We start from the raw sequence: 21,372 nt of genomic DNA on the forward strand, positions 1-21,372 counted from the left end.
GTAGAGGCCAAAGCTCCCGTAGTGACCGCTTGGCGACTTCAATAGTGCGATGCAGAATGTTGCAGTCTGTGACGACGAGATAGCGTTAGGAGTCGCTACAATATGTTGTACAAATACGACTCCTTTGAGAAAGTGCACCTTGTATCATCTGAGACCGTGCTCTATCTGCAACTTTAGAGAAAGTACAAATTTTGGGAAAGTAGGTTTTAGTCTAGGCCACCATGTGGAACTTTGTATAACTATAGCATGAGACGTGTACTGTACCGCGTATGTTTACTGCGACAGCCGTCGACACTGAGCTGTTACGATTTTACTGCCGTCATTTCTTTAAAACGTGGTCTGTTTACTGTCTGCAGCAAAATTGGCTGTGACGCGTCGCAAACTGCGCTCACTTTACGCGTACACACGGGCTTAGCTCGGATTTTATTTTTATTCGACTGGATGGCAAACAAGCAAGTAGGTCTCCTAATGGTAAGAGATCACCACCGCCCATAAACATCTGCAACACCAGGGGTATTGCAGATGCGTTGCCAACCTAGAGGCCTATATGATGGGATACCTTAAGTGCTAGTAATTTCACCGGCTGTCTTATTTACCACGCCGAAACACAACAGTGCAAGCACTGCTGCTGCACGGCAGGTAAATGGTAAGCTATACTAAATTAATTCTGTATCAACCTAGAAAAGCGTTTAAAATAAATTCTTGACCACTCGTCATAAGAACACACCAATAATCAAAATTTACGCTCATCTTCATTAATCCAACCCTTCGTTTCAAAATACTTTAGTCAGTTCTTCGGCCAGTTCAACAAGGTGCTGACGTCATAGTTTTATTACAAGCTTCTTTTTTACCGAACCGCCAAGCCGTCGCGCTTGAAATCTTGACCGCACCGCTAAATCTGCTTGTAAATGAAACAAGCGTTTTGCATTTACGCCTCCGTAACAGTACATAAAAACGACGTAAACCCTTGCCGGAACCGCTTACGTGGCAACTGCATAGCAATTAAGGCCCAAGGTGGATTGTAAACGTCTATTCCGTTTCAATTAAGAGCCCTTTACTACTAGACTCGTTAACGACTCGGTTATGAGGCGGAATGCCAGTTAACCGGCGAGAAAAAATTAACGGTGGTGTAAAGGGGTGCTCTGGTATCGGTTATTTTGTGTCTGAAAGGATCCCAGTAAAGCGGTTTTATTTCACTTAATTGCAATAGATTATCTGCACTGTTAATTTGATTAACTAGGAAAACAGAGAGAGAAACAGAAAGCAAATGACCACCAGTAACATTAGTCTCTTATTGCGTATCATCATCATCAGCCTACAGCAGTCCACTGCTGGACATAGGCCTCTTCCATGGAGCGCCACAACACTGTCTTAAGCCCCTCGCATCCATCCGCGCCTTATTGCTTACCAAGCAGAAACTTGGCCTATGCATTGTTTTGATGTTATTGGCAGTTTCGATTTGCACAAATATGCGACGTGAGTTGGAAAACACATGCCTTTTGCATATTTCTGACTAATCTAAACTTGCTCAAGTAAATCGCTACGCCTGTGGCTTTATTATGCAATACGTACGCAGGTTTTAACGTTATTATTAAGTCACTCGCATATTAATCTGTCATCTCCCAGGATAACAGGATCGAAGGATTTTAGGCACAAATTTGTGCCTCTGGGAGAGGACAGGTTAATAGCCAAGATATTATACCGGAACCTGATATGTATCGAACCAATCACGATTCCTTTTCAAAGAAATCCGAACGTGAATTCGCGTGCTAGCGCTCTCCCAATAATTATTACTTTTGTACCAATATCACCGTAGTTTCAATTCAAAGCTTTAAATATAGTTTTCACACCTCTCCTTCAGAAAAGTAACTTTTCCTCCGTGGCGAGAGGGAGCAAAGTGCAACTTTTCTGTTCAAGGCTTTTCTAAGTGTTTTATTGCAAATGCCATTTTTTGAAGTTGATAATTGTAAAGCCACGCCTTTTTCTATGCTGGTTGTTCTTTAATAATATTTAGATTTTTTTTTCAAGTTTCTTAATGCTCGGTGTGAAAAGTTGTATGAGCGACTCGGGAGCAAAATTATTTTCATCTTGGGCGTTAACACTTGAATCCCTCATTACGCTCAGGATTCTACTTAAGAATCCCTCGCTACGCTCAGGATTCTATTGTAGAAACCTTCACTACATTCTGGATTCGCCCTCGCCGTAAATACACCATTTTGTGACACAAATAACTATTTTATTATAATTAAATCGTCCCACTAGCACAGCAAACTCCTTACTCGTAAATTTGACACATTAATTTTCATACAAAATTCTATCCCTGTTGTATACAAACCAAAATACACAGCTCGTTCTTTGTGACATAGCGGGCATTCCTTCCTCTGTCGGCGCGCGAGGCATTTTGGCTCAAGTTTTAGTTAATTTTAATGGAAGAGCTTTACTCGTTAGATACAAGGCGCTGTAACAGTGACTAGTACGAATATTCGGTATTACTAACGAGCGAAGCCGCGGGCAAAAGCTATTACTAATAATTGCGATAGTTTACAATCTTACTGATCTTCTTGTCAATGATGGTCTTTCCGAAAGCGCTCGTAGTATAAAAAAGTGACATGTAAAAGAGCTCTCTGTGGCTGACAATACAATGACTTTTTATCTACATGCATATTATAACTTCCCTATTATATGTTCAGAAACGACTATCAAATGGCCTTTAGTAAGAAACCTGGTATCTGCGGGTGCATCATAATGTTTACATTAAAGTATCGGTAATACTTTTTTTAACAATGCATATCTGTACATATTGTAGAAAACTTATGACATGCATGTAGATAATAATTATTATTATAAATAAAACTTTAGTTTTTTTATTATCTGTTTTATTTAAGCTTTGGTAGGTACTTCAAACTAGTTATCAGTAACACTAACTTAAAAATACAGGCCATATCTGAACATATTATAGAAAACTTATGATATGCATGTAGATAAAGTTATGTATGCGGCTATACATAATTTGGCATTAAAACACTCGTGCTTTAATGCCTCTCATTATTCACCAGCAGCCACATAAATAACTATTATTGTACACCAGAAATAGTAAACGATACAGAAAACAGGTACATAGAGAGAAAATTACAACTTAAGCAATAGGCGGCCTTATCGCTGAAGAGCGATATCTCCAGGACCTTTTTTACAGATCGAAGGAAGGACTAGTTTGCAGCAGGCTTACTTACATAATAAACGTTTTGATTTTGATTGCATGCATACGTGTGTGTGTATTGTGTGTTTGTAACGTACGAAGCTAGATCTTGGCAATATATCTGGACTTTTCTGGATTAAAAGAGAAATTCTGAAATCTCAACCTAAAGATTTAAAATTTTATTCCGGTTTTGTTCATGCAGTTTCAATGAAGCCACGATGTCATTTTTGAAAATTCCAATGCTAATTTAGTAAAATCCTATGATTTAAATTCAACCGCTAAACTTGAATGTTTCACGCGTCAAAATTTACGGGTAAAATCTAGTTTGAAAGTATGATCAGTAAGGGATATTTCAGTTGGTTGAGTAAGATGGTTTGAAATCTTTTTATTTTCACCCAACTGCCCGAAGTATTTATATTTCAGTCTTCAAATAAAAATTTATATTTATTTCTTAATAATGCCACGCTGGGTTGTAATAAAACTATGAAAAAATATTGTGCTCTTTCAAAAATGGTCGTTATACCTAACTAGGCTTCTTAGAAGGAGCCACTTCTTGCGTAAATACCGTTAACAAATTCGATATCTTCTGCTCTTTTTATATAAAAATGTGATACCATTTTTTCCTTATTACGCTTCAAGTCGTGTAAAACCGCTCGCATGTAATATCTTAGCTTCGTAATGCATGGGCTGGCGTATTTTTTATTCATAATGAACAAGGGTGCTTCATTTTCTCAACCGTAATGAACTAATAATTGAAAATAAACAATACCCGGGGCGGTGGAGCGAAATGGGAATTTCTAACGTTCATTACAACCTATTCTTTTAATTATGTTGTAACTAGAACATATCGAAAAAATACAAAAAAAATATTTGAAGTGAACGCAGATTCTTATGATTTTTATTTAAGGGGTTTGCTCCTGGTTAGCTCATGAGCAATGTCCCGTTAGATGGCGCTGTTATCAATAGTTCCTTTTTTCAGGTTTTTTTCGTAAATTATGAAGAATTATTTCACCAAAAACTAGTGGCGGGAGTATCTAAGCGTAACCGATTTTTTGACCCCACACTCGAAATGAAATATTCCGCCAAAGCCGCAAACGAGGTGCTTTACTTTGAACGTCAATTGCGGCCGTATACGGACACTAGGAGCTCACGCACACACTCAAATAGACAGCGCCAGCTAGCGAAAGTCTATTGCGACACTTAGCTACCCGATCGGGGTACTCCTTCGAGTAATATTCACATTTTTTTATCGAGTCACGAAATTTTGTACCAACTGTACTTTACTCGAAAATTTTACTACGACCTATAAAATTTATAGGTATTTTATTGATAATTAGAAGCAGGGTCTTGGATAACTGTTCGCATATTATAATACGAGCCAAACGCCTTTCAAGTGTTCATAATATGTGTACGATAAATTGAGAAATTACCAAGATTCTGACCACGGTTTCTTGTCTTGGTTGATGGTCTTGCTATTATTCAGGTTATATTTATAGTTACTTTTCGTAGTTACTACTCTTGCTAATGTGGTCATGGTCGTCGGTTGAAAATCGGTAGCAAATGTACAGGACGAGTTTCTTGGGAAAATAGTGCGGTGGTTTGTCCTTACCTTCCACGCCGCAGAGCTGGAGTTTGGAATTCGTAGTTAGCAATAGAGAGCGCTGCCACCAGGGCTCTTAGTCACCTTGTACGACACGCACAGAAATGCACAGGCAATCAAGTTTATCAAGGGCATCCGTAAGGCCAAAGTCCCTTAAGACACTGTTACACATGCTCTTTAGTAGCAAGAAAGCATGCTACTATTGAGCAAATGCTAACTAGTAGCATGTGTGAACAGGACATGCTACTATCGAGCATGCTTATTAGTTGCAAGCTCGAGACGGGTGGAAGGGGGAAAGGTAATAAGCAAGTGTGAACGCGTTTGCTTCAGTCCATGAACATGCTCATAAGCATTCTTATAAGCATGCTAGTAACGAGCATGTGTAACAGTGCCTTTAGACATACCTAATAGTTTATGAACAGAGCTTCGTGTAAGCTCTTTCTATCAAAAGAGGTAATAAAAAGCTTACAGAGTTTACTAACCTAATTATCATCATCATCATCACTCAATTTCTGTGGTAAGACTTTTGGTAGAGAATTAGTAATCATAAGCTGCTAATATCAATTATTAATAAGTTGCTAACCATGAAAAGAGTTGACGAAGAGTTTATCTAGGCTTCTGCATCTGGATTTCTCAGTTCGTATATATAATTACTAGCTTAATCCCGCGGCTTCGCTCCCATTGAAGAAAAAAATCTATTCTGTAGTGTAGGTATTCGAATTAAAAAAAAACTTCTTGCACCTCTGCGATCCTCAAGGAGTATTCCATAATTCCAATTGTATGTTTGCCAAATCTCATGCATTTTTAGGCCATGTTTTGCCTTTATAGGTATAAATAAATACTTACGAAATACTTACATAACAGCAAAAGTTCACCCACTCGCCGATAACTGGTATCAAATTGCGGTAAAAAACTATCCCGTGCTAATTTTGTACCTACATATCTCTATAAATTGATTTTGTTAGGATAATCATAACCGATGATTTGGCACAATCAGCCGAAGACTACGAGCAGTTCCAAAATCATCTACACTCCCTTTGTTACCTTCGAGTCGAAAACAGTTGTCAATTCGTATCATATAACTACCTATTGTAAGTATTATCTGCTAGGATTTTTATCCGATCCAGCAGAGTTGTAGTCGTGCGTACTGGATTATTGGCAGTGCTTCCTTTGGATGTTCGTGCGATGGAACTACTGCGTTTTTTTTGCATTAGTTCCTTTACAAGACTAGAAGGAAAAACTGCGTTTATTTTTTTGTCTTTGTTCCTTTCGCAGTAGCATCTTCAGTTCTTGCAAAGGTACAAAGGCGGAAAATAACGCAGTTCTTTCTTCAAGGTCTTGTGAAGGAACTAGAACTACCGCAAATAGTCCGTCGTATCGTTCAGTTTAGCTGACACGTCATCATCGGAGACAGATGTTGCATCAAACCTAATTCGAAGCAGTCAAGCTCATAGGTAGCTGAAAAGTTTGGTACTTTGTCACAGCAAGCTACAGTGCTAAAATGAGCATTTCTAAAAAGTTTGTACATTTGATTTGCGACACCGATTTGGGAAAAATTTGCAGGTAGATAGAGTGAATCGTTCACTGAGTTTAAATATCATAGTCTCCCGAAATGTCCCAATTAATTTGTATGGAAAGTTCCTTTTTTGTTACCGCAAATCCATAGTTTTGGTAACAAAACAGGAAATTTCCATACAAACCAATTGGGACATTTTGAGAGACTATGTTATTACGACTCAGTATCGTTCACTCTACATACCTGCAATTTTTTATCACAAATAGGAGTCGCAAATCAAATGTACAAACTTTATTTAGAAATGCTCAAATAGTTTTTTTCACACTTCTCCTTCAGAAAAGTAACTTTTCCTCCCTACCGAGAGGGAGCAAAGTGCAACTTTTCTGTTCAAGGCTTTTCTAAGTATTTTATTGCAAATGCAATTTTTTGAAGTTGATAATTGTAAAGCCACGCCATTTTCTATGCTATGCTTATGCTTCTTTAATAATATTCAGAATTTGTTATTTTCAAGTTTCTTAATGCTCGGTGTGAAAAGTTGTATGAGCCACTCGGGAGCAAAAATATTTTCATCTTGGGCGTTAACACTTGAATCCTCATTACGCTCAGGATTCTACTTTAGAATCCCTCGCTACGCTCAGGATTCTATTGTAGAATCCAGAATGTAGCGAAGGATTCCGAGGAGGAGGAGGGTGTCCGTTATCTCACTCCATATCTCGTAGTGCTGTATACGGCATCCTATAACGCCATAAGCCCACTCATGTGAATTACTGTTGGATTCTGACAACTGTAGAGGCCTGCGCACTCCTGAGGCACTAGAATTGGATGAAAATTAATGTACAGCCAATAAGACAGTTTGACCAACCTAACTTCTATACTTACTTAGTGCCTATAATGTAATGCAAACTCAAAATCAAAATTATGATGATGCCACTATAATGAAAGCAGTGACGCGAAAGATACAATTTGTAAGCGGAGATTCTTATAAACTAGCTAATAGCCGCGTGCACCTACCATGCAATAGTCCTAAATACAAAAGTCAAGGTACCAGAAGCTTAAAAAATATAATTTGTAAATAATAGTTACACATATTTTAAAAAAGTAAGCTCACAATAAAAAATTATCAATATATGAGCTTATACAATTCTTCTGATTTTGGTTCTTGATTCTGGGTATCTGTATGCGAGATTGTCATTTTACACGAGTTTCCTTTTCTTCTGTAAGGCAACCTGACAGTTCAGTAGCAATGACACTCGAAAAAGAACGCCATACTACCTACTACAGTTATCGCGGCCGGCTCAGTCAAGAATGTCTCTAAAGCTAGACATGAGCAAAGTCTAAACATGAGTGATATTATTATCGATATGGATAGTCAATATTTAGTCATCCTGTGACATAGAGCATAACACCAACTCGTTTGTTAAAAAAATTGAACATATAATAATTCTACTATTTTTCTACTACAATGTTTATGTTTCACGCAGAAGTAGATTAAAACTATCGCGAAAAGACTTGTGCTAGCACGTTACTAGTGACAAAATAATAAATAAGTTTCGGAATAAGATGTCAAGTAAATATCGATCTATGCGATCTCCAGGGTGAGAAATTATTTATTTCGCAGGAACATACACAGGTACATGTCATGTTTGTTCTGCCCCAATCATCATCATCGTTTTCAGCATCATCACCATCTACATTATTATCATCTTCTACATCATCATCGTCATCATCATCAATATCATCATATACATCATATACATGTCTGCATTATCATCATTATCATCATCTACTCCATCTATATAATCATCTACATAATTAACATCAACTATATCATCATAATGATCACAATCAACCATCTTCATCATCATCATCATATAAATCGTCGTCATCGACATCCTAACCATCATGAAATGAAATAAAATGAAATTATTTAATCCGCAGGAACTTACACAGGTGTTACAAATATTACACATGTCAGAAGAAATATTACATAGGTACAAGTCATGTTTGTTCTGCCCCAATCATCATCATCGTTTTCAGCATCATCATCATCATCATCTACATAATTTACATCATCATCATCGTCATCATCATCACTATCATCATTACCATTACCATCAATTATCATCATCATCATCATCATCATCATCTTATCAAAATCACCGTCATTATCATCACCATCATCATAAGTTTTCATCATCATCAATTTTGTACAAAAGTTCAAACACGAAGTGATAGAGACTAGGTCATAAAGTGTAAACTTATTTGATTGAATCATATTAATAACTTCGTTTTCCTTTGCCACTCCGCAAACACAAGTGCAAGACAACTGTGTTTGTGCGACACATGTGTGTGTGTCATGCAGAAATCCTCCCTACTACACTTTCATAAAAAGTCAAATTACATATGGTAAAGGCCTAACAAATAAACATTAATATCGTAAGATATTTAGATATTTTGGTTGTTTTTGTTCTGTGAATATTTAATCGTCACTTAGAACACCAGAACACACATACATACAGAGCAGCAAATTCACGAGCTGCATGAGAGTCATGTAACACCATCAAATAATTTACCTACATACATAAACACAATTTAAAATCCTTCAATTATTGGTCGTTCGTTTTCTGTTATAAATAGAAGACTATTTTTTTAGTACTATAAAACCGTCCAATTTTGCCCTTCATATTTATTTTGCCCGCGGAGTTAAATATAAGCTGTAACAAAAAGGCCTTAGCAGGATAAAAAAAGGTCAAAATCGAGTCGGACTCGTACATACGAAGGGTTCCGTACGTACAATGTTTTTAAAACAGTTCACTTATAAGTTTTAGCAACGCCTAGTAACCAAAAAACGCTGGGAAAAAACACGTTTCTTGTATGACAACTCCATTTATTTTTTAATTTTACTTACTTTATTATTAGTATTTGTTGTTATGGAGGCCACAGTAATACCTACATAATCTGTCAACATTTCAAGTGTCTAGTACACACAAACATGTATGCCTAAATGGGGTAGGCAAAGCACACGAAACGTTACAGCTTCGGAGCCACTTTTAGCAATTTTACGTTTTAAGTTTGACAAAAACGGTACAATAGTGACAGGTTGCTAGCCTGTGGCCTACGGTCCTCAGTCGCCTCTTACGACATCCACGGAAGAAATGGAGAGGTCTAATTCTAACCCGACATCACACGGGTAGCTATTACAGTTCAAGAGATAAAGCCCTGTGACAGACGGATGGACAGACAGACAGACAGACAGACAGACAGCAGAGTCTCAGCAATAGGGTCCCGTTGGCCTAACCTTAAAAACTAAATAATAGTTACGAACCAGTAGAAGACAGACAGACAGACAGACAGCAGAGTCTCAGCAATAGGGTCCCGTTGGCACCCTTTGGGTACGGAACCCTAAAAAGGAGAAGTAACTCCCGTCAGGAATAAAGAAATATTCCAATATCGAGGGAAAAGAAAAGATTTATTCGTGACAACAGGGAAAAAAATATACAAAAATGATTTAGAAATGTGCATGTCACAAAGTGGTCACAAATCAGTCAATTTTGTTTTATTTCAGATGTTTTAAAAAATTACAACTTGGGCAAAGTTATATCAAAGGTCAAAGTTGTACGGTTTTATAGTACTTTATATATATGTACCCCTATTATCTCATCATCTGAAATTACTATAGTTTCATTCAACAAATGAAAACTACATACCTGTTGGTATTCTTGTTTTTAGAAGCTCCACTAAAATTTCCACCCACGGAACGCTAAAAGAAAGATGCCTACGAAGACTTTATTTCGTTGTGTACATCATATTTATTTAGAACAAACTTTTTAACACAGCGTTAATAAATAAATCTAATCAGTCGGATATTCCTAAATTTCTTGCATATCAACATTAAACGTTTCTTCTTTTCTTCACCTTGAATATTGCATGACAGCACCAAGGCTACTTCAGCAATATAATAATTCCAGGCAAAGTTATATGCAGTTAGTTATCATTGAATCTGAAAGGAATTGTGCATTAATAAATACAGAAATAGTATTAGCAGACAGACTATAAGATACCTAGGTGACCGATGCCTTTTAGTTACAGCATAAGGACGTAAATCAGACTATCAGTAGGTAAATTCCCTAATGTACATACTGTTGCACGCAACTCTGTCCGCGTAGAATTCGTTTATAGCTATTCCGCGGGAATTATGTGATTAAAAAAAACTACCCTATGTTTTTCTACGGGACTCAAACTATCTGTATCTCAAATTTCATCCTAATCAGTTCAACGATTTAGACGTGAAAAGGTAATAAAGAAATAAACAAACAGACTAACAAACTTTCGCATTTATAATATGAGTGGGATTATTGTCTTATTTTAAGTCATCATCATCATCGGCCTATCTTAGCCCACTACTGGACATAGAGGCGTCTCCAATTGCACGCCACTGAGCACGATCCTCGGCCACTCTCATCCAGTTACTGTCAGCTACCCAGTGAAGATCATCGCTCCACCTAGTCTGAGGGCGTCCCACGCCACGCTAGGCTTTTACTCGTTTACCCTAGCAGTTACCGGTTCTTCGGCTGATATGGCCGGCCCACTGCCACTTCAGTTTGCTTCAGTTTTAAGTAATCCTATAGAAATAGACGGACGGACAGCGTAATATCAAATTATCTGAATTAAGTCTTTGTGACAAAGTTTCTCCATGTCTTTCATTGAATAAAGTAAGAATTCGGCAGCGATGACATACGACCATCATCATCATCATCGTCATTAAAATCGGTTAGTGAACAATACTTATCTTTTTCAAAATATCCTGATATTGAATTTAGATTTTTGCTATTCCTTTCTGCCTGCATGTCAAATTTACAGAGATTAGTGATATAGAGGTAGAGTTGTAAAATTTAACATTGAATTCCATGATACCTACCCTGGGTATTAAAAATAAACTGGCCAAGTGCAAGTCGGTTTCGCGCACGAGGTGTTCCGTACCATTATCTATACAACATTAGACATTAGCAAAAAAAACGGCCAGAAAAACAAGTTTGTTGTATAGAAGCCCTCCTTAAATATTTGTTTTATTTTAATTTAATTATTTATTTTTAAAGTAATTACACAGCTAAATATTCTGTGAATAATTAATAAATTTCCGTTATTAACATCATGCAAAAAACGGCAAAACAATCACGTTTGTTGTATGGGAGCCACCCTTAAATATTTATTTTATTCTGGTTTGAGTATTTGTTGCTATAGCGGCCACAGTAATACATAATCTGTAAAAATTTCAAGTGTCTAACTATTACAACTCAAGAGATAGAGCCCTGTGACAGACGGACGGACAGACAGACAGACAGACAGCGGAGTCTTAGCAATAGGGTTCCGTTGGCACTTTTTAGGTACGGAATCCTAAAAACTAAATAATAGTTACGAACCAGTAGAATTTTATGTAGGTATTTTTTCCTTATCTTAAATTTCAGCTTTTTAGGATAAAAGGTTCGGTGTGTGCGTTGGACTAAGATGTAGTGTTCACTTCGAAACACAGACACACAGACAGACGGACAGACATATGGACAGATCAACAGACAGACGGACGGATGAGCCGACGGAAAGACATGTACGCATAAAATTAACAACTTGTGTCACTCCTAACAAAGACTTATTTTCCTTGCCTTCGCCTTGTTGCATAGCGTGCGAAAGAAATGCCCATACATACGCTCCAAAACCATAACCCCTGCCGTTTCTCACACTTATAAATAAAATAATAAATCTTGAATCACTTCATAATAGAGTACATACTATACATACTCGTACATATGCAGACAGACGGTGGGAAGCGACTTACTTCTATGGAGTGAAAATGTTCACGACGCTACTAAGAGTTAGGGAAATTTGGTATGTTTTCGTAGTAGGTTGCTGCAGACCACAAGTTTGGTACACACGATAAGCCATACTTTGGCCACCCAGTAGGAATGAAATTCTTACAGCCCTGCCTCTGGTGTTCTTGTAACAAATATTAATGTTTCTGACAAAAATGATAAAATTAACATACCCGTGTATCCAATTTTTTCATCATCAAATCGTACATACATAAATAGTTTAAGAGTTGCACTCTTGCTAATTTCCTCTCGTCCGCCAACTTTTTGACTTCTTGATTTGTGTTCAAACCATAATTATTCAAACATAATTGCTTTTGAATATCAATCTCATTGACTTGACGTTGTGACAAAAATGTATTATAATGACGTTTAAATTTTACTTATCTAGCCAGTTATAATAATAAAAAAGGTACGAAAACTACTTCGATTGTGAAAACCTTTTTATTCACCGAGCCTAGATTTAGCGGCCGTAAAAATGCCGTGATATGTAGGAATTTATTTGAGCCTCACTGTAAAACTTGATATTCATACATACACATGCAATGTATGTTGAATGTAGACCTTATTTTTTAACTAATTAGTTTAGTGATTACACCTAGCACCTTTTATTGTGAGAATAAATATGCTTTATATAAATTAGTGGCGCTACTGTCTACGTAAGAGTAAATAACTAATATCTGTTCAGAATTTGTAAGTTGAATTTAAACCACTTGTCCTAGATCGAAGCACCGCATTATAATGTATGTAAAGTATGCAATGTTATAATTTTTGCCGAGGACTGGGTCTTTTACTTAAATAATTATTATTTTAAATGACAATTTTAAAAGTAACTTACCTATTTTTGTCTTACTTACAGTTTGCCTCCTTGCATTAATCAGAAATAATAGTTTAGGCGTTTCAACTTCCGAAAATAACAGATTTAAAAACAAAAAAAGTAGATACTAGACTCAGAAACTTGAACTTGATCTCTCAGTGATCTCATGCTTTCTTCATTTAGTTGTCGTATTATCTGAGCCAAAGGTGATGGTCACGTGACCACACGAAATAGTCGATACCTATTTACAATAGTTTGATTTTGTGACATTGACTCACGCACCCATATAAGATGTCACTACATGCTCGCTGCGAACACTGTCAGTTGTACTCATACAATGGTAAAATGCATCAAAATTTACTGCATCACGCTGCACTTTTGATGCAATAAAGTTACTTTTTTTTGGATTTTGCTTGAAGAGCATATCCATAATTTACTATTCTCAAAAAATCCTCTAAGAAAACATGTCCGTGGAAGCTATGCGGGTGTCCGTAGGTTTGTATGGAAGAGCAACCCCCTTAATGACGAAGAAATGGTGACCACCACGTGACCACGTTCTTTTTATTATATTACTTGTAACTTCTCCTAACTAGCCAAAGAAATTTCCTTATTCATGGGTAAAATGCAAGTCCAATTTTATTACTGATTCAAATCTCTAATGCACTTACGAGCCTGACTTACTCCTACAAGCTACAGGAGCGCATAATGCAGCAAGCGGCTGCCAATACCGCCTAGTGTGTTCCAATTTAGTTGAAACTAATCAAAAGACGCAACTTGTTCGCCGACCGGGATTACTCCATGTTGTAAGTTAAGTTTGCTAGATTGGTATTTGTGTTTAATATGCATTGTTGATTATGATTATACGTGGGATTTTAGAAGCTCAGAAAAATGTTGGAAAATAATTGATGAGAAAAATACAGGTTAAGTCTACGGTGGGGATTTCTGAATATCCCTTCTAATGTTAGTCAAATAATTGTACACTGACTTTGCGTGAATGTTATAAATGCGAAAATGGAATTTGGTTTGTAGATAGATACACATACTTAGGCTATTTTTAGCCCGATATTTTCACGGGATCGGCATAAAATCTCGAAATCTAATCCGCTGGATAATATAAAGTACTTAGTGAAATTTAGCATGGTTGTTTATTTATAATACGTTAATAAAGACTACGATGTATTTTTTGGAAATTCCGATGGTCATTTATTAAAATCCCGGAATTTCAATTAAATTGCTGGATCATGATTTACGCGTGCGAAGCCGCGGGTATATATTAGTGTAAAATCACTTTAAAAGGCCAATCAAAGTTACTGTTTAATCGATCGAGCTACCAGGGCATCATAAACGCAAACAAGTGAACGTCAAACAGCCAACTTACGTGACGCGACGCGTATGAGCCCCAATTAATCGCAACTATTTTAACAATCCGGCGGAACACTGCCAATTTATCATTAACCTGGTTGACGGTGACGTCGGTCTGTGTTTGAAGTTCGAACGCAATTAATTTCTGTTATTAATGAAATATAAGCGAACACTTGTGTTCTGGAATTTGCACGCGCTCGTGTAAATAGCGTTTGTTGAATGTCGTTTATTGGAGGTTTCTGATTTTAGTTCTGGTAAATTTCTTGCTCTCTTCGTGTTTAATCTTTTGTCTTGTTAACAAAACAAGTATGCTTGCTTTATTTAACAAGACATAGGCGTGATTAATTTTGTTGGTGATAAACGAAAAATCACTAATTATTTCTCTCTATTTATATATTACTTGGTTTTGCCCGCAGCTTCGCCCGCGTGGAAGTCGGTTATCGCGCGCTGTTCCCTCGGGAACTGTGCATTTTTCCGGGATAAAAAGTGGCCTATGTCACTCTCGGGTCCATAAACTAAAAAAAAAACGCCAAAAAACACGTCCATCGCTCCGTTTCGACGTGGAAAACGGACAAACATACAAACACACAGGTGCAGGTGGTAGGACCTTGTGCAAGGTCCGCCCGGATTGCTACCACCATCTTGCTCGCTAATCCTGCCGTGAAACAGCAGTGCTTGCACTGTTGTGTTTCGGCGTGGAGAGTAAGACATTAAATTACTGGCACTTGAGGTATCCCATCTTAGGCCTCTAGGTTGGCAACGCATCTGCAATCCCCTGGTCTTGCAGGTGTCTATGGGTGGTGGTGATCTCTTATCATCAGGAGACCCACTTGCTCGTTTGCCATCCAGTTGAATAATAAAAAAGCGGCTCATTGTTTTCAAAATTATAACATTACACAAAGCTTAAAAAGAATAATGGAAAAAATACGTAATGGATATAAAATTTACTCATAACGGTGAGTTTCTCAGAAATCATCCGGAAGTACCTATTATAAAATAAATCTCAACCTTAACTAGTCCGTAGGTTATCTTATTATCTTAAGTTATTGTAAGTTTGTTTGCTTTGCTTTAGCTGTTAAGGTACAAAATGTACTTTTAATAAATAAATTACACGATCAAACAGTTCATCAAATTAATATCTTTGTAGAAAAATTATCACATAACAATTAATGTATTTCGTCGCTTAACACTATTCTCTTTAAATTATTCCGGGTGGATTGCTAGTAACAAGAAGATTGTAATACTATAGAGATATTGTATTCTAACAATAAACGATTCTGATTGACGCTGTATCGAATCCATTATTGCTGTAGCGATGTTGACAAATAAATTATAATTTTAATTCGTCTTTTTTTTTTTACTTAACGTATCTCGACACGCTCCCCTTTTTGAACGTCGCTCGTTTTACGGCCTATTAAACGAAATCTAAACTTCACACCACATCACAGGAGATTTCCGTCCTAAGAACAAAATCTAACTGGAAAATCGGGGGAATTGTGTCAAACCCTTAGGTAAGCCCTTTTAAAATATTATAAGGGCGCTTCAGTGGCTCATTTAAGTGTAGGAGGCTTCGAGAGCCCTCCAAGTGTCTCGGTGACAAAACCCGTTATTATGTCGCGTTATCTACGATAGAGGGGTAAAATCGGATCGCTTAGAAAAGATACGATCGAATGGTATAGGTAAAGTTTGGGGTAGTCGAATTTGCATGTAGGGTTGTTATGGCACCTTTGTTTGAACGTGGTTTGTTAATTGGGGTTGCGGAGTCGGGTTGTCAGCTTCTTTGTCTTTAAGGCAGCGAGTAGCGTGGCAGCGAGCGTTTTCTCTGTCTGCTCGCCACACCACAGAATAAGTAATAACCCCTCCTTCTTCGCAGTCGGCTAATAAAGTACAGAAGCTTCTCTTCCTTACAACACCGACGTTTAGGCATAAGAATTATATTAAATATATTGACCCGGATGACTCACGTCTTAAATCGAGTTTAGCTCGACATGTTTCAGGCTAATCCGTAGCCCTTCGTCTTCGGAGCAACGCGACTCAGCGGCTGCTGCAACACGCGCACATAAGAATTATACCTATTTTAAGTTTCTCTGTCTATCGCATAGCTTAAAAAACGACGTAGAATAAGCGCGAGCGCGTCACGTGGGCGATCCGAGGCAGTGCGCGGCAAACACTGAATATGCCACTACATAGTGGCACTAGGCATCTACCTGTAGCGGAGAACGTAATCGCGGAGTGAGCCGGGTCTGGCCCTCTACTAAGCGCAAATTAGAACTTCGTATCTTGACGTCCTGCTGACGCTAATATTACTTAGTACGAGAGTAAGAGGGATGGTACGATACGAAATTCGATTTTCGAATTCCGTAGTAGCTCCCCTGGCCGCACAGTGGTTACCTGGCAGCATATGCAATGAACTGAGAACTGAGTTATTTATGCTCATGTCAGTTACATAGGTAGATATTTAGGAGGGCCCATCTTATCTTTGAATTGAGAAAGTTTGTGAAAATGTTTGGATATTGGTTATTATAACACTCAATATCGGCTGCACAGATTTACATGAAACTTGGCGAAATATAAGATCTGAAAATTGCATACGATTTTACGAGTAAGTATAACAAAATTCCAGAAAAGATTACCTATCAAACGTAAACAAAATTCAAATATATTGTCAAGAAGACGCCTAATATCAAAGGGGTGTTATAAAATTATTAATTATTATCATTCAGGACAGGGATTTTTGGGAATTATTCCGATCCACATTGGCGCTACCTTACTTCAAATAGCGAATCTACTAAGTAAGACCTGAGAGTAAATAAGACACTTAAATAATTGTCCTGTAAACAATTTGTTTCCCTAAAATTAGAATGGTATGTATACAGCGTTAGTGAAGGCCGTATCAATCACATTTTATTAGGTTTTAGTAAAAAAATATACTTATTATTTTCCATACAAAATTAATTAGCACGCAATGTATCACTACACGATACTACTTTGTTTTTATTCAAAACGTCGCACTTGTTGACGTGACAGCTGTCAAAGAACGCTTCTCTCTCGTATCAAATTATTGTACGCATTACACTGCTGCTCGAAAACATTTCAAAAATTAATTACGCTCTGGTAGTTAATGCTAAATTAACAATTTGTTTTGATATCGGTTCACAGCACTTAAATCTTCTTCTGGTTACAGTTTGAGGTAGTATCAAAAATACACGCTGTATATGTATCATTGAGATCTGCAAGTTCCAAAGTTTTAAACGAAGAAATAAAAATCAGCATTCTGAATGTAAAAACTTAAATGACCTGTATTCAGAAGAATCCACCGCATACAGAACCAGGATTCCGTCTTAAAAATACTAAACTTTTTACATCTAAAGTTCAAGCGAATTTTTATAGTCAGGATGAGAGGAGAATAGTTATTCTTTGTTGCTAGCTTTTTCTACCAAGTTTGCGTCGTAGTTTTAAGTTTGTGGTTGCTTTTTAAAGGAATTAAATTTATTGACAACACTGTTAGGCGTTAAAAGATAAATTGGATTTGGAACAACACGATGAGCTCAAAAATAAACATACCTAGCTGTTAATGGGAAAAAGACTGCCAAGCAGTATAGAAAATACGCAAAAAAACATCAAGTCTATCTTTTCTGTTTGATAAACTGAGCTGTGAAAGAATTTAATAACAACCAAGATATGGACATTTTAAATTTAATGCCAATTAGACAGAGAGATGACGACGAAGATGATGGTCTATGACTATGACGTCATATGCTACTACGATCATTGATAATAAATAATATAAGATTGGTTTTTAGAGTCTTTTTTATTTCAACTCCTTTTTTTTACTTTTACGGTCATCCCGTAAAACCCATATCGAAAATACAAACTGAACTAAAATAATTTCCTTGCTCACCCGCGACCTTATGCACAATATGCGTGTTCATGCAGTACCTTCACCTCCACACTGTAAGAATACACACAAATCACACAAACCCACTACACAAACTACCATTGCTGAAATTAGATCCAAGCCGTAGCGCAAGGGAGATGAAACTAAATTTACCTGCTCATTAATAATAGACCCCATACTGTTGTATCTAATTATCTCCATGCATTCTAGAACATCGAGACGAAACCCCTTGCCACAATAATTTAACACTTCATACGAATCTGAGTCTGATAAAGAATGACACAGAACACACTAACAGATGTTTGGCAAAATTCGATCTATCAGGATGCTCATTCCTATATGCCGAAACATGCTCTTTAAATCTAGCATTAAAACTGCGACCTGTCTGACCAATCATATACTTTACTGCAGTCATTACAAGTGAGCTTGTATACACCCGATCTAGTTCCTTTATCCACCTTCTCTTTGTGGTTACAAAGTTTAGGATACAAAGTGTTCTTTAATACCCACAAATTCTATCAGACAAACGACCAACGTAAGAAATGCTACACCTATATTTGTTAGAAGACTGCGATGGTAACACAGCGTAAAGCATGCTATTCACTATCCGTGCCTGCTTCTTCTGAACCGAACTATTTACCATTTATTTAGTATAACCATTTGACATCGCTATCTGATAAATAGTATTTAACTCTAAATCAAAATGAGCCCTAGAAAGAGGTACAGTTAACAATCTATGTACATAAAAATGAAAAGTTGCTAATTTATGCTGCCACGGGTGATAAGACGATGCTGCATGGTATCACGGCATCTGTATACGTGGGCTTTCGGTCAATTTTGAATTGGTGTTTATTATTAAATGTAGTAATTGACAAATCCAAAAAACTTTAACGAAAAATTTTCTTCTAATTCTTTTTTGAAATTTATTTTAACATGTTTGTTATTCAAACCATTCGCAAACAAATCGAGCTGTCTCATACTTCCCCTCCCACATAGAATTAAATCATCAACATACCTATAATAATATACAATATTATTATTACCCACAATGTACCGATTCTCAAAGTAATGCATAAAAATATCTGCCATTAATGGACTCATAGGTGATCCCATTGCTAAACCATCACTCTGTAAATAATACTGTCCATTAAACCGGAAATAATTTTGCTTCATGCATAAAGTTACCAAATTAATTAATTAATTCAGCCCAAAACATGAAATTATTATTATTGATGATTTAAGTAATGAGTCAGGTAGAAAGAACGGATTTTATAAAACGATATTTCCACGACTCTACTGTTAACAGCGTAGAAGCGTGTTCAGATATTTTTGATAAAGCTAATATTTACATAATTACGTCTCGAAATGCATTGGTGGCTTGAAGAGTTCCGCGTTGAACCAGGCTTCAAATTGGCTACGCAACTTAGACTGAATTGTAAGTATCACCTGTCGCCTGTTGCGCTTATGAAATATATACTTAAAATGTGTGCTACAGTCGATCAAATTGAATTATGACCCAGGGTGGAACCTTTTAATAATCAATTTCAATATGATTTCCTTGACAAAGGTATGAGATGTCTTCTTAACATTAGTAGCACAAAGGTTCCACCCTGGGTCATGATTTAATTTGTTCGACTGTAAAATAATTCATTTTGCGATTTTTAAATAATCGAAAGTTTGTAAGTGTGTGTATGTGTGTTTATATGTACTCCTTGATACTAACACAGAACCAGATAAAATCTGGTAATTTCAACAGCTAGGATTAGAGATATGAAATGGCGCCGGTGTTTATAGTCGACGTTAAGGAATTCTATGATGCGACTTTTGGGAATTTCGATGGGGATTTAGTAAAGTCCCGGAATTTCAATTCAACTGCCGGAACTAATTGATATCAATTAGATCAATCAATCAATGATTACGCATGCGAAGCTGTGTATAAAGACTAGAAAGTAATTAATTAATATAATGGGTTAAATTGACAACTTGAACTATTCCCAAACTAGGCGAAGCTTGTAATTTGGGTGGGTAAGGATATACTTAAATACAAATGCTTAAATAACAAATTTATCATCCTATCTCGAACAAACATTTTGTATTCTTGACATACACTATCTTCTACCCCACCAGGGATCGAAACTGACCATTATACAAGTGGTCGTCAAAAAAAAGTTGGCGGCATATCAACTAAACTCAAAACACCACAAAAAAAATCAAAAATTGTACTGCTAAATATATTAAGCGAATTTTGCAACACAAACAATGACTTACTAGTTAAATAAACTTACCAAGTCAATAAGTTGCGACAGGCGTAAACCGAGTTTAACTAACACCGTATTATTGTTTTTGTCAACAGGTCGGATCAGTCTATTGTAGTTACTTAGCAAATCATCATACAGCCTCTTCGCATCGGGATTCGCGAAACACAGGCCGCAAATAAACGAAAATAAATGAAAAACCAACTGCGATTTGCTAAAAGACAACATCACTCACTGCACAGATTAAGGTTATGTTGCAAAACAATCAATAGAGTCAACAAAAAACCGTTTTTTGTCCCAATTTTAAACCATCCATGACGCAGTTGGATGGAAGCTTGTTTTTGCTAGTTTAAAAGTTGTTTTTTGATGGGAAAATTATGAGTTTTCGTGGATATTGTTTGACAGCTACACCCGAGAGCCAGGGGCGATTGTGGCGCCATTACTAGTGGGGAAGCGGCAAAATGGCGGCACTGCGCCGACTCGGCCGACGCGTCAACATCCATTGCTTCGAACCAATGAAAAACTAGAGCTTCCTGTTCATTCGACAACTTAAAATCTGATTGATGTTTGCTTACATGTCATCGTCTTTTAATTTAAAACAAATAAAAGTAATTTAAGTGCAACTTTTTCGTGTCACAGCTGTGACAGTTTTTTTTTTCTAAATTAATGGCACGGCATAGGCATTGTTCCGTTCAGCCATAACGACACGCGTATTTTCGCGTTCGAATACATTATTTACATGCCAGTATTCGGATCGATGCGTAGTACGCACGCGCGTTGCCCCATTCATGGCCGTCGCCTCGCGCCGCAATAATAGATGGCGTTGGCGTCGTTGTTAGGGCAATTAATTCCAGTTGTTATATTTAC

At 37.0% G+C, this 21,372-nt stretch overlaps 1 protein-coding gene across 2 annotated transcripts in view; it reads right to left on the minus strand.

Annotated features, from left to right (window-relative positions):
• nAChRalpha2 (nicotinic acetylcholine receptor alpha2) overlaps positions 1-21,030 on the minus strand; it is a 54,596-nt gene extending 33,566 nt beyond the window's left edge. For both annotated transcript variants that reach the window (XR_012452648.1, XM_074104256.1), the window contains exon 1: positions 20,536-21,030. Coding sequence is in view for 1 of the 2 variants with exons in the window: in XM_074104256.1 (XP_073960357.1) it covers positions 20,536-20,733 (198 nt within the window). In the remaining variant the exon portion in view is untranslated. The remainder of the gene's footprint in view (positions 1-20,535) is intronic.
• Positions 21,031-21,372: the final 342 nt, after the last annotated feature.

This window comes from Choristoneura fumiferana, chromosome 21, assembly GCF_025370935.1.
Source record: "Choristoneura fumiferana chromosome 21, NRCan_CFum_1, whole genome shotgun sequence".
Classification (NCBI taxonomy): domain Eukaryota; kingdom Metazoa; phylum Arthropoda; class Insecta; order Lepidoptera; family Tortricidae; genus Choristoneura; species Choristoneura fumiferana.